Source organism: Drosophila mauritiana, chromosome 3L (genome assembly GCF_004382145.1).
Source record: "Drosophila mauritiana strain mau12 chromosome 3L, ASM438214v1, whole genome shotgun sequence".
Lineage (NCBI taxonomy): Eukaryota > Metazoa > Arthropoda > Insecta > Diptera > Drosophilidae > Drosophila > Drosophila mauritiana.
In genome coordinates, this window is record NC_046669.1 from 29,715 (window position 1) to 44,242 (window position 14,528).

The following is a 14,528-nucleotide window of genomic DNA, read 5'->3' on the forward strand; positions in this document are numbered from 1 at the left end:
CAGTTAAGCACGATTCAAATGCGATTGCCATGCGGCAGATATAAGCAGCGCCCTATAATGTAAAAAGGGCAAAGTAGCCGCCTCTATCTGAATGGATCTCTCGAGTACGTGGCTTGAATAAAGTTATACATTTATTTTTTGCCAAATTATCTCGGACTTACGATCTATAGAATCACACAGAATCACGACAAAGTCAACTTCATGAATCTTGTAAGACAAGAAATACAATTTTTATTTTTGCTTTGCAATTGCTCGAAAAGATTCTACCATGATGTGTTTTGTTTTCAAACTCAATATGGGTTTGAGGTGAGTGGAACTCGAATACCAGACCAAGAATGCAAATTTGATCCAATTTCAGTTGAATAGATTTTCCTGATGACTATTATTCATAGATAAATTATATCTTAAACGGGAGACGAATTTATATTTATATTTCATACACTTTTTTATATTTTTATGAATTATTCCATATATTTAGACTCAATTCTCTAGATTCTCGTATCTTTTAAATATTAATTTGATAGGGAAACTACCGCAAATAACAAATCATATAGAGACCGTGCCAGAGACTCGTCTAATTTCGTCCAAATTGGAGTAGTAGTTAGTTTCACATTTATACGTTCTCATTTAGACATCTTTTTGGATTATGCGGACTCTTCTACTCGAATAAAGAACAAGGCCTACGACTTACCTTTTTTTATCCACGCTCTGTTGGGCAAATTTCCTGTTTCGTGCTTTATTGTAAAAGCAAAGCGACAGCATAGAAGACAACACTAATTTTTGTACGTTTCGGTATTTTTTGTTCACACGTGCTTGGTTAATAAACTTGGCCGAAACTGAATGAACCTTTCCTCTCCGTAAGCATTAAAGTGGGCCTGGTAATAGGCAAGTAAAGTGTTGAGGACAAACGGTTAGATTCGCACTTAGACGACACATACATACTACCACCAAGAACTGAAAGAACAAAAAAGAGGAAAAGTTAAAAAACTGCTCTACTCTCCCTTCCATTTTTATCGCCTTCCTTGCCTTATAAATATATATTTTGTGTTTATCATTGATCAATTGAATTAAGCCGTACTCGGTACTCGTACACGCGTATGCTTAATGTCTAATGTCGAACAAGTTCAATGCCTTCTGGCTACCCCTTTTCCGCAATCCTTAGATTTTTTATTTGGCCACCAATTAGTTAATTAAAAAAACAAAACTGAAGAAACAATCCCTACTTTTATTGGGAACTCGAGGTTCCTAAAAACAATACGTGAATTTGCAAGGATTGATAAACTACTGAAGTGTTGGTTCTAAAGTATATCTTGAAGTGTTTGGTGTATTAAATCTCAATACCATTATTGTCATTAAATTCATGAAAAGTATATGTTTATTTTCTTGAACACGCAGATTCAATTGGCTTTTTTTCGTCCCACCAAGACGTTTGAACCTCCGTCTCTAAGGTTGTGAAGGTTTGTTTCCTAATTTTCCAAAATTGTGGGTGTGGCAGTTTTGGATGTTTTGTGGGAGTGGCAACATTTGAAAACAAACTTGCGCTGCGTCTGTGTCTGGAAGCTTTATAATAACATTATAGCTTTTATAGTTCCTGAGATGACGTTCATACGGACAGCCGGACACGGCCAGATCGACTAGGGCATTGATCATTATCAATAATATGTATATCATATATATGTATGTACTTTCAATGGTAGATAGCACTTCCTTCTAACTGTTTTTTACTTTTTAACGGATCTAGTATACCTTTTTACTTACGAGTGCGGCGTATAAGAACTGGACTATTGTAAAGCATCATATCTGGGGGCTATACCACCCTGAATTCGATTTATTTTGAAATTTTAATGCAATAAAATTATCAGCAGCATCAATTCAAGGCACAAAGAAGGAAAATTGCGGCATCAGACAACGAGTATGAGTACGAAAACAAGTGTAGAGATCATAACTCATGCGACAGTTAGATGCGAGCACTCAGATAGGCCGGGGGTATCTGAACAAGTCCGAGACCCAGGATGGCAACGAGCATTTGGATATATGAGGTTTGAGCTGACTAAATGAGATACTTAAACAGACTGCTGCGCCGCCTATTGCAGACCAGAGACATTCTTTTGAATTATGAGGCTGCTCTTGGAAATGAGGTCGTGAGGATAGTAGGCGAAGAGAAGTATCGAAATATATAACTGCAACAAAAATATAATAAAACTGTCTAAAAAAATGGTAGTACCAACCCGGTTTCGCATATAAAATATATAAGTTGTGGAGACTAATCGCACTGATTTGTCCATCCCCTTGCATTTGCTGCAATGCATTGATTGAGTGTTGAGGGGCAGAGATGCGGCGCTGTTTTCTGTTTATTATGTTTGGCCAGGCCAGCAAGGCCATACAATTTGATTGCCTTGCTGACGAAAAATAAACCATAAAGGAGTGGGAAGAGAAATAGAAGTTGAAGTGAAAATGACATAGGCATAGGGCAAGGCATACCTTCTATGGCTGCTACCTATTTTCAGTGCTAAGTTCACTGACAGGTGCATTCAGCGACGAGTATTTTTTATATTATTATTAGGCCAATGGGGGCTGGTACACCCCGCCCTTTCGCCATAATAAACCAATAAAACATTGCTGCTGCCGTAGCTGCAGACACTTGCAGTTACAATCAAGTGATTTTTATTAGGAGCCGCGAGTCTAGGGGCACTATGGGGCATTAATGGCCATAGCCATGGTATGTAACCAAAACAAAGTAAAATACCGCCTGAGAGCCCAAGAATAACTAACGTTTTCAGAATGCCTAAAATTACCTCGAAGTTAAGTTGCTCTATGGGAGGTATGAAGAAATATCTAAACAAAAATCATTCATAAGTTATTATTCTAAGTACAAATAGAAATAAATCCCTAGGTATGTCAAAATAAAAGGAAAGGTCCAGAATTTATCTACCTATCTAATCTGTTTACCAAGAACTAGCTAGCTAAAATTAATGTCAATTTTAGTTGTTACTTCCAGGATTCTTAGAGTGTTGTAACACAATACTTATTACATTACAATAATGAAAAAAAAACAGTAATTTAGCTTATATCCAATAACAGGCTAAAAAGGATTTAGTACTTGCTTAGCAGATATGTTAGGGTATCACCTCTGGTGCAGCAAAAACCAAACACTAAAAACCAAATCGGCAACGTGTAATGAGCCGCTTTCTTCACTCGGGGGGTTTCCTCTTTAGCTTATTCTGGTGCTGCTGCTGTATGGTAAATAGCTTTCGATTGCATGCCTCCTTGTGTCTATGTCTCGTAACGGAGGCGAAGTTGCGGTAGGGTTCACGGAGGGGTTGGGGTTTATACACCTTATAGGAGGCCGCCGCAACTGCTTGTCTGAGATGGACGCGGCGCGATTGCTTTAGTCATGGTCTGTGAAACACGTGCGATAATTATGGTAATATTTGCATTTGCGTGTGGCTTCGTTAAACAGTTGAGTGAGTTACTGGGCGCCAAGACGGGACTTGATCGTCGAAGAAGACCACTTCCGATGAATTGGACACGTTTTCGGGCTATGACTTCCAGATTTCTTCAAAACTGCTCTTCACAAATCGCTCCCGATCCCCTATCACCGGTTTGTGCTTAATGGACTCTTAAACAGCCGGCACAGCCCACAATTCTCCGCCCTTCTCCGCAGGCTTTCAATTCTGTCGGATTGCTTTTAATTTTGATCTCAGGAACTAGAAGGTTGAGATTAAGCAAAACTGCCACGCCCACATATTCTAACCAATTTTTTAGTCTTGTAAATTTCTATCGATTTGCCGAAAAACATAATAATCTAGGCTTTTTTATAGTTACGATCTAGAATAAATAATACATTGATTAATTGATTTGTATATGTTCATAAGCCTAACACCTTTTATAGTCAATTATGAACGAAGTTTAAAAATAATTTAAACATTCGTTAAAAAAGCAAGCCCAAACGGATCGAAAACGAACGACACAAATGGAAAACGACAATAAAATCAACCGAGAAATCGCGAAATACTTTTTGATTTGGATTCTATTCTACCTGGTCGAGGTCATTGAATGCAGTTCTCCCTGATTTCTGATTCCCAGATTCGCTGCTCTCTGTTCAAGTCCACTTCGATTACGTACTGTTGAATAAATCCTCATTTGCTTTCTACATGTATGAGGCGATTCTTGGTTTTAGAACCCGAAAAGTAGATTCTTTTTTGATTCACCGCCATCGAAATTCCAAGAAGGATATCGTCCCGTCTTAGTAGCTTTCTGGCCTCGGGACGCCAAGCTTTTTTGTGCTGTTCTCATTTAAAGCATTTTATGGCATTTTGTTTAAGTTGCCGCTTCATTATGATTTTTATTGCCACTTTAGCATGGCTCCTTCGAAGGAGTTACCATGTCTCATTTTTCAGATCTCAGGTGGGAGGAGGCATTGTGTAGGTCTTGTTCTGTTTGAATACTACGAGGAGGTTGAAGGTTCAATGTTGGACCTTGGAACCGAGAGACCAGCATAAAAACAGCTTTTAAGGCTCGTTATAATTTTAGTTATTCATTTTTATTCTCGACTTCTGCGCGTGAATTCACAGTGCATTTAGGACAGGATATTGACCTTTCGGGCTTCTTTTACGAGGTATTCGGTTTAAATATCCTGTCTGTCCAAATGGGAACTGTTCTCTGCGTGATTCCTTTTTTTCAGCTTGCACCGCGGGCTGTCTCGATTTCGATCTTGTTCTATTTCAATTTGAAATGATACCGATCCACTTAATGCAGACCATTAATTTGATGAACGATCGATAATCGATGTTCAGAACTATATAAGCAGACTGTTCACACATGAACACGAATATATTTAAAGACTTACAATTTTGGGCTCCGTTCATATCTTATGTAAATGAATCGAGAGCGATAAATTATATTTAGGATTTTGTTATCTAAGGCGACATGGGTGCATTGCTCAAAAACATGTAATTTAAGTGCACACTACATGAGTCAGTCACTTGAGATCGTTCCCCGCCTCCTAAAATAGTCCCTTAGTGGGAGACCACAGATAAGGTCCTCGCCGCTCAAGATAGGCAGATGTGCCCGAGCGTGGGACCTCGATAAGGCGGGGACTATTTACTTAGGCCTCTGCGTAGGCCATTTACTTTAAGATGCGATTCTCATGTCACCTATCTAAACCGAAGATATTTCCAAATAAAACCAGTTTCTTACAAAAACTCAACGAGTAAAGTCTTCTTATTTGGGATTTTACATTTGGTCAATCGAGCCTTTAATCGACTCTGCAGTTTCCCCCTACCAAAGGTAAGGAACTCAGAGAAAGGCCAGCTCCTTTAAGCATCTTACAGCTAAAGGTAGCAAAAATAAGTGACTCTTGTTTCCCCCTACCAAAGGTAAGGAACAGAGTATAAATATAAAAAGCAAAAAGATACAAAAGAATCTTTTATGTTTTAAAACAAGCACCTTATAGTCTATAGCTAAAGGTTGCTTTGTGTACCATTATAAATTGTGGTAAGGCGTGCTTGAGGCCATACATCAGCAATTGTGAAATTAAAAAGTGCATAACAAAAGTGCCTTATAAATGCTCTAATAGCATTAAATCAGCTCATAAATAGAGTGCAGTGTATATGCCATAAGAGCATAAATTAAATAAAAAGTGCCTGAAAACAGTGCCTTATAAATGCTCTAATAGCATTAAATCAGCTCATAAATAGAGTGCAGTGTATATGCCAAAAGAGCATAAATGCCGAAATAAATGGCTAAAAAACAAAAAATCTGACTGGACTACAAAAATAATAAAACGTGCCAAATAAAAAAAAAAATCATCTTTAAACATCGACGGAGCCTTAAAGAAGAGAAGGAAGTCGAATTCAAAGGAGCCTCTACCAGCAGCAGAAGCAGCAACAACAGCAGCAGCAGAAGCAGCAACAGCAGTAGCAACAGCAGCAACAACAGCAGCAACAGCAGCAGCAACAACAACGACATCAGCTAAGTCAAAACAAGAATTTTCTGTTTATCCAAACACACATATATATATAAATACATATAAAATACATATACACGTACTATATATATTAAGAAATTACAAAAAATTTTCAAAATGATGTCAGAAAAGACTATTCAATTCCTTAAGAAGCAGTCCGAAATTATTTTGGAAATTAGAAAGTTGGAAGTAAAACCAACATTAACAGATGTAGAAATTCTAAAATTAAATGAGCTTCAAAAATGTTTCATTGCTAATCATAGCAATTTGTTAAAGATCGGCGTTGTCGATCATGAATATTTTAACGCGAAGCAGTATGATTTAATAATGATGGTGTTAGAAAAAATTAAAAATAAAAATGAAAAAATTAAGGGCGAGTCGGTAGAAAACACTTTCCCTAAATCAAACACTGTCCCTAAATCAAACCCTCCCCCTACATTAAACCTTGAAATGTGTGGTCACCCTGAAAAAGAGGGTATAGCACAAAACAACGCTTTAAAAGTAGAGCAGGCATTTCGAAATAATGTTGGCCAATTTCGAGTATATCTAGAAGATACGTCTAAACTAATAGACAGTAGTCCAGATTTCCTTAAAATAAGGAAAAATAAAATTGAATTTTTATGGCATAAAATAGATAACCTGATTGAACAGGTGAATAGTCATTTTGAGAGCTCGCTATTCGAAGAAGAAATTAGCGAACTTGAATTTGACAAACAAAATATTATTACAGCCATTAATAGTCGACTCAGTGGCACAATAAATAAAGCTGAAATGTCGACGGTTGTTAAGGCGGAGGAGTTACCAACCCTGCCTAAAATACAGATTCCCACTTTCTTTGGTGATTCCAAAGAATGGGATCTTTTTAATGAACTCTTTACAGAGCTCATACATGTGAGAGAGGATCTCAGTCCTTCTCTCAAATTTAATTATCTAAAGTCAGCATTAAAAGGAGAAGCCAGAAATGTGGTTACTCATTTACTGCTCGGCTCTGGAGAAAATTATGAAGCCACTTGGGAGTTTTTGACCAAGCGATATGAGAATAAAAGAAACATATTCTCAGATCATATGAATAGGCTTATGGATATGCCAAATTTAAATTTAGAATCCAATAAGCAAATAAAGACATTTATTGACACGATTAACGAGTCAATTTATATTATAAAATTAAAGGCACAATTACCAGAAGATGTGGATGCAATTTTCGCTCACATAATTCTTCGGAAATTCAATAAAGAATCACTCAATTTATATGAAAGCCATGTTAAAAAGACAAAAGAAATACAGGCACTTTCTGATGTCATGGACTTTTTAGAGCAAAGGCTCAATTCTATATCATCATTCTCACAGGAAGTAAAACCTGTAAAGAAAATGATTAATAATAACAAGAATAAAAATTATAGTGACAATTGTGCATATTGCAAACTACCAGGGCATTATTTAATTCAATGCCATAAATTTAAAATAATGAATCCAGCAGAACGGTCTGACTGGGTAAGAAAAAATGGGATTTGCCTAAGATGTCTGAGGCATCCGTTTGGTAAAAAATGTATAAGCGAGCAGCTTTGTTCGACTTGTCGTAAACCTCACCACACGTTACTTCACTTTGCAGGTCATAATCCAGAAAAAGTGAATACGTGTAGAACAACAGGTCAAGCCTTGTTGGCCACGGCCTTGATTCAAGTAAAGTCGAGGTATGGAGGCTTTGAACAATTAAGAGCATTGATTGATAGTGGCGCTCAAAGCACAATTATTTCAGAAGAGTCTGCACAGATTCTAAAATTGAAAAAATTTCGGTCTCATACTGAAATAAGTGGAGTATCTTCCACAGGAACGTGCATCTCCAAGCACAAAGCGGTTATTTCGATAAGAAATTCTCCGAAAAATTTAGAAATTGAAGCAATTATTCTCCCAAAACTTATGAAGGCACTTCCAGTCAACACGATTAATGTTGATCAGAAAAAATGGAAGAACTTTAAATTAGCCGACCCCGATTTTAATAAACCGGGTCGCATTGATCTAATCATTGGAGCAGACGTATATACTCACATTCTGCAAAATGGAGTTATAAAAATAGACGGTCTCCTTGGGCAAAAAACTGATTTCGGGTGGATAGTTTCTGGATGTAAAAAATCCAAAGGAAAAGAAACCATTGTAGCCACAACAATAGAAATAAAAGAGTTAGATCGCTACTGGGAAGTGGAAGAAGAAGAAAAAGATGATATCGAGTCTGAAATCTGTGAAAATAAATTTATCAAAACGACAAAAAAAGATTCAGATGGGCGATACATTGTGTCAATTCCATTCAAGGAGGATGTCACCTTAGGAGATTCAAAGAAACAAGCGATAGCTCGTTACATGAATCTGGAGAAAAAACTAAAAAGAAATGAAAAACTTAAGGTTGACTACACTAAATTCATGAATGAATACATGGATTTAGGACACATGATTGAAGTGAGTGATGAAGGCAAATATTTTTTACCGCACCAGGCAGTGATTAGAGATTCAAGCCTTACGACCAAATTGAGAGTAGTTTTTGATGCTTCAGCAAAAACTACGAATAACAAAAGTTTGAACGACATAATGTGGGTTGGGCCACGAGTTCAAAAAGATATTTTTGACATTATTATTAAATGGAGAAAATGGGAATTTGTTGTTTCGGCAGACATTGAAAAGATGTACCGACAAATTAAAATAGATAATAATGATCAAAAATATCAATATATTTTATGGAGAAATTCTCCAAAAGAAAAAATTAAAACATATAAATTAACCACAGTCACTTACGGAACTGCATCTGCACCATATTTGGCTACCAGGGTTCTGGTAGATATTGCAGATAAATGTAAAAACCAAGTTATTAGTGCAATAATTAGGAATGATTTCTATATGGATGACCTAATGACTGGAGCTGATTCGGTAGAAGAAGCTAATAAATTAATAACATTAATTCTCCATGAATTGCAGAAAGTTGGATTCAACTTAAGGAAATGGATTTCCAACAATTCCAAAATATTAACCACTGTGGAGGACACAGGGGACAATAAGGTTCTCAATATTATCGAAAATGAATGTGTTAAAACTTTAGGACTAAAATGGGAACCTCAAAATGATTTATTTAAGTTCAGCGTAAATTGTAATGATGAATCAAAAAATATAAATAAGCGCGTTGTGTTATCAACGCTAGCAAAAATATTTGATCCGTTAGGATGGTTGGCACCAGTCACGGTTTCAGGAAAACTTTTTATTCAAAAACTTTGGATAAATAAAAGTGAATGGGATCAGGAATTATCCATAGAAGATAAAAATTATTGGGAAAAATATAAAGAAAATTTATTATTGTTAGAGAATATTCGAATCCCAAGGTGGATTAATTCAAACAGTTCTTCAGTCATTCAGATTCACGGATTTGCGGACGCCTCCGAAAAAGCATATGCTGCAGTAGTCTATGCTAAAGTAGGACCTCATGTTAATATAATAGCTAGCAAAAGTAGAGTCAACCCTATAAAAAATAGGAAGACAATCCCCAAACTCGAGCTGTGTGCAGCTCACCTGCTTAGTGAATTAATCCAAAGACTAAAAGGATCAATTGACAATATAATGGAGATCTATGCTTGGAGTGATTCCACGATTACCTTAGCATGGATTAACAGTGGTCAAAGTAAGATCAAATTTATAAAAAGAAGAACGGATGACATTCGGAAATTAAAAAATACTGAATGGAATCATGTTAAGTCAGAGGATAATCCAGCAGATTTAGCATCCAGGGGAGTGGATTCTAACCAGTTGATCAACTGTGATTTTTGGTGGAAAGGTCCGAAATGGCTAGCAGACCCAAAAGAACTTTGGCCTCGGCAGCAGTCTGTAGAAGAACCTGTCTTAATAAATACGGTATTAAATGACAAAATAGATGATCCTATTTACGAATTAATAGAAAGGTATTCCAGTATAGAAAAACTTATACGTATAATAGCATACATAAATAGATTCGTGCAGATGAAAACAAGAAATAAAGCCTATTCATCAATTATTTCAGTAAAGGAGATAAGAATAGCGGAAACAATTGTTATTAAGAAACAACAAGAATACCAGTTTAGGCAAGAGATAAAGTGCCTTAAAATCAAAAAGGAAATCAAGACAAATAATAAAATATTGTCATTGAATCCATTTTTGGACAAGGATGGGGTTCTAAGAGTTGGAGGAAGATTGCAAAATTCCAATGCAGAATTTAATGTTAAACATCCAATCATTTTAGAAAAATGCCACCTAACAAGCTTATTAATAAAAAATGCTCATAAGGAAACATTGCATGGAGGGATAAACCTAATGCGAAACTATATCCAAAGAAAGTATTGGATTTTCGGGTTGAAAAATTCGTTGAAAAAGTATTTAAGAGAATGTGTAACGTGTGCAAGGTATAAACAAAATACAGCTCAGCAAATAATGGGTAACTTGCCAAAATATAGAGTGACGATGACATTCCCGTTTCTTAATACTGGAATAGATTACGCAGGTCCTTATTATGTTAAATGTTCAAAAAATCGTGGCCAAAAAACATTTAAAGGATACGTTGCTGTATTCGTTTGCATGGCCACCAAAGCCATACACTTAGAAATGGTAAGCGATCTAACTTCAGACGCATTTTTAGCAGCACTCAGAAGATTTATTGCTAGACGGGGAAAATGTTCCAATATCTATTCAGACAACGGAACAAATTTTGTAGGAGCTGCAAGAAAATTAGATCAAGAGTTATTTAATGCAATACAAGAAAATATAACGATTGCAGCGCAGCTTGAAAAGGACAGGATTGATTGGCATTTTATTCCCCCGGCAGGACCTCACTTCGGAGGTATTTGGGAAGCTGGAGTTAAGTCAATGAAATACCATTTAAAGCGTATAATCGGCGACACTATTTTGACTTACGAAGAAATGTCAACTCTTTTATGTCAAATAGAAGCATGCTTAAATTCAAGGCCATTATACACTATAGTTAGTGAGAAGGACCAACAAGAAGTTTTAACACCAGGTCATTTTTTAATTGGAAGACCACCTTTAGAAATAGTCGAACCAATGGAAGATGAAAAAATCGGAAATTTGGATAGGTGGAGACTTATCCAAAAAATGAAGAAAGATTTCTGGGTTAAGTGGAAAAGTGAATATTTGCATACGCTCCAGCAAAGGAATAAATGGAAAAAGGAAATTCCTAATATAGAAGAAGGGCAAATAGTTTTATTAAAGGATGAGAATTGTCATCCTGCAAGATGGCCTTTAGGAAGGGTGGAAAAGGTGCATAAGGGGAATGATGATAAGGTCCGAGTGGCTAAAGTAAAGATGCAGGAAGGATATATCACTAGACCCATTACTAAAATTTGTCCCTTGGAAGGAATAAAGTCTGTTGACAAAAATGAGGCTGACCAAGAGCCAAAAAGACGAACTAGAGCGACATCGGGAATGTCCAAGATCGGAATCATTATGGCAATGTTGTTGTTTGTGTTAAGTTGTCAAGTTTCTAGCGCATTACCTAAAGATATAGCACCAAGATATTCTATAGACAAAATAAATAAAACCTCAGCAATATATCTAGACCCGCTAGGAGATGTTGAGATTGTGAGTACTTCTTGGAATTTGGTTATCTATTATAAAATGGATCCATATTTTAAAATGTTAACAAAGGGTAATGCGCTTATACAAAGTATGAGGAAAGTTTGCGAAAGACTTCATAGCTTTGAAGAGCAATGTAGTCTAGTCTTAGATAATATGCAAAGTCAGTTATCGGAACTTGAAGAAAACAATAAATTGTTTATGATGCAGTCTAGATCTAGAAGCAAGCGTGCTCCTTTCGAATTTATGGGTTCCTTGTATCATATTTTATTTGGTATAATGGATGAAGATGATAGAGAGCAATTAGAAGAAAATATGAAGAATTTGTTAGATAACCAGAACAACCTTGATAAACTAATTCAAAAACAAACATCTGTGGTTGATTCAACTTCTAATCTATTAAAGAGAACAACAGAAGATGTTAACTCCAATTTTAGAAGTATGCAAATAAGAATTGAGAACATGACAGAAGTTCTTAAAGAAAATTATTATGTTTATAAGGAATCAATAAAATTCTTTATGATTACGAAACAGCTACACTCATTGATTGAAGAAGGCGAAAAAATTCAAGCAGGCATTATAAGCCTGTTGATTGATATTAATCACGGTAGGCTAAATACAAATATTCTCAGGCCAAATCAGCTTAAAAAAGAAATTGCCAAAATTCAGCAGAGTCTTTCGGAGAACCTAGTAATTCCAGGAAAACGGTCAGGTACGGAACTTAAGGAGGTGTATACACTGTTAACAGCCAGGGGTTTATTCATCGACGATAAATTGATCATTAGTGCAAAAGTGCCTCTGTTTAGCAGGCATCCATCCAAATTGTTCAGGCTTATTCCGGTGCCAATTCGAAATGAAGATCGGATAATAATGGTGCATTAACGTCCGAATATTTAATTTATAATTTTGAGATAGATTCCTATCACATAATGACGGAAGCCACATTAAATCAATGTCAGAAATGGCAATTAAATAAGAGAATATGCAAAGGAAGTTGGCCCTGGAATTCAGCGAATGATAATGCATGTGAGATTCAGCCTCTAAAGCCAGATAAAGCGGCGAACTGCATCTATAAAACAGTAGTCGACTCTAAAAGTTACTGGGTAGAGTTAGAAAAGAAAAGTAGTTGGTTGTTTAAGGTTCCTGCGAATTCAAAAGTCCGTCTGCAATGTACTGGCTCTCAAATTGAATTGTTTGATTTGCCTCAGCAAGGAGTTTTAAGCATTGCGCCATATTGTACGGCAAGAACCGACGATAAAATTCTAGTTGCCCACCATAACATTCAGTCCGAAAGTGAAGAATTATTATCAACACCTTATATAGGAGAAGTTAGTGAAGTGCCGAAGATTATTTGGATCCGCTGAAACTATCAATATTAAATCATACTGAGGAATTTGAACGATTGAATAATGAAATTAAATTTATGAAAGAGAACCATCAAAAATTGAAAGATTTACATTTCCATCATATTTCCGGACATGCTGGTTTAATTATTGCTTTAATACTAATGATAGTATTAATAATATATTTCATACGGAAATGTGCTGTGCAACAAAGAATGCAAGCAATAACCTTTGCAGGTCCGTTGCCAGTACTATAAATATCAATAGTAAATAAACAATAAAATAATATAACAAATAAAAATATACAGTCCACTATATCGTTGTTTAATAGAAAATGTACTTCTACATAGAAAAAGCAAAATGTTTAAAATAAGTTAATTGAGTACAAATTGTTGAATTAAAAATAATATAAACCATAATTGTAATCCAATAAAATTAAAAGCCAGAAAAACTAGGCCCATTGAAATCTTAGTTGCAAAATAAATGAACATATATCAAATAAATACAGTCCACTACTGTTATAAATGCAACTAATATACTAATGTACATCTCAGCTTTGCTGGCCCTTTGGCAGAATGTTCACACATGAACACGAATATATTTAAAGACTTACAATTTTGGGCTCCGTTCATATCTTATGTAAATGAATCGAGAGCGATAAATTATATTTAGGATTTTGTTATCTAAGGCGACATGGGTGCATTGCTCAAAAACATGTAATTTAAGTGCACACTACATGAGTCAGTCACTTGAGATCGTTCCCCGCCTCCTAAAATAGTCCCTTAGTGGGAGACCACAGATAAGGTCCTCGCCGCTCAAGATAGGCAGATGTGCCCGAGCGTGGGACCTCGATAAGGCGGGGACTATTTACTTAGGCCTCTGCGTAGGCCATTTACTTTAAGATGCGATTCTCATGTCACCTATCTAAACCGAAGATATTTCCAAATAAAACCAGTTTCTTACAAAAACTCAACGAGTAAAGTCTTCTTATTTGGGATTTTACACAGACATTAATTTAAATTTCAATTTTCAGTCGTGCGTCAACAATTTATAAAATAGATAAATATTAACAAATTCGAGATATATTTTAATAGATTGTAAGTTTTATAAAGGAATTAAAAGCATAAAGATTGTGGTTATTCTTTGTACCGTCTTTTAATTCCCTTAGATTTTACTAAAAGTCTGCTCATGTACAGTTCAATGAGCTGTTGCAAGGTAAGTCAGTTTCCCCACCACAGCTTTGCCTCACACAGGTACAGAAAGAGAATTAAATACATCTAAATGTCTCTTTCGAATAACTTTTTATTTTTTGGATCATATTTTTTGGACCAAAACTAAGCCGAAAAGAGACGGTGGCGGAGCCAAGGTCTTCCCGTTATCGAGGGGCGCCAAAATTTGAGCAACGTGAGAGCAATGTAAGCACAGATGCACATAAAGCCAAAAATGCTTCGATGCCAGACGGTACCCGGTGAACTTGACAATGAACTCTCTCGGTAGACCAAAACTCGAGGAAAAACACAGAAAAAGCTTTCATACCTATTTCCTGTCCTGTCTCTGATTTTTTTTGAAGAGCTAAGATGCCTACCTAACAATAAAGGCCAGAGCTTCAAATACATTTC

General features: G+C 36.0%; 1 protein-coding gene across 1 annotated transcript; it reads left to right on the plus strand.

Moving 5' to 3' along the window:
- The first annotated feature begins 10,180 nt into the window (after positions 1-10,180).
- On the plus strand, positions 10,181-12,937 carry LOC117139036. Its single transcript, XM_033301137.1, has 2 exons — positions 10,181-11,409; positions 12,655-12,937. The coding sequence occupies exons 1-2, from the start codon at positions 10,292-10,294 to the stop codon at positions 12,671-12,673; spliced, it is 1,137 nt and encodes a 378-aa protein (XP_033157028.1). The 5' UTR covers positions 10,181-10,291; the 3' UTR covers positions 12,674-12,937.
- Positions 12,938-14,528: the final 1,591 nt, after the last annotated feature.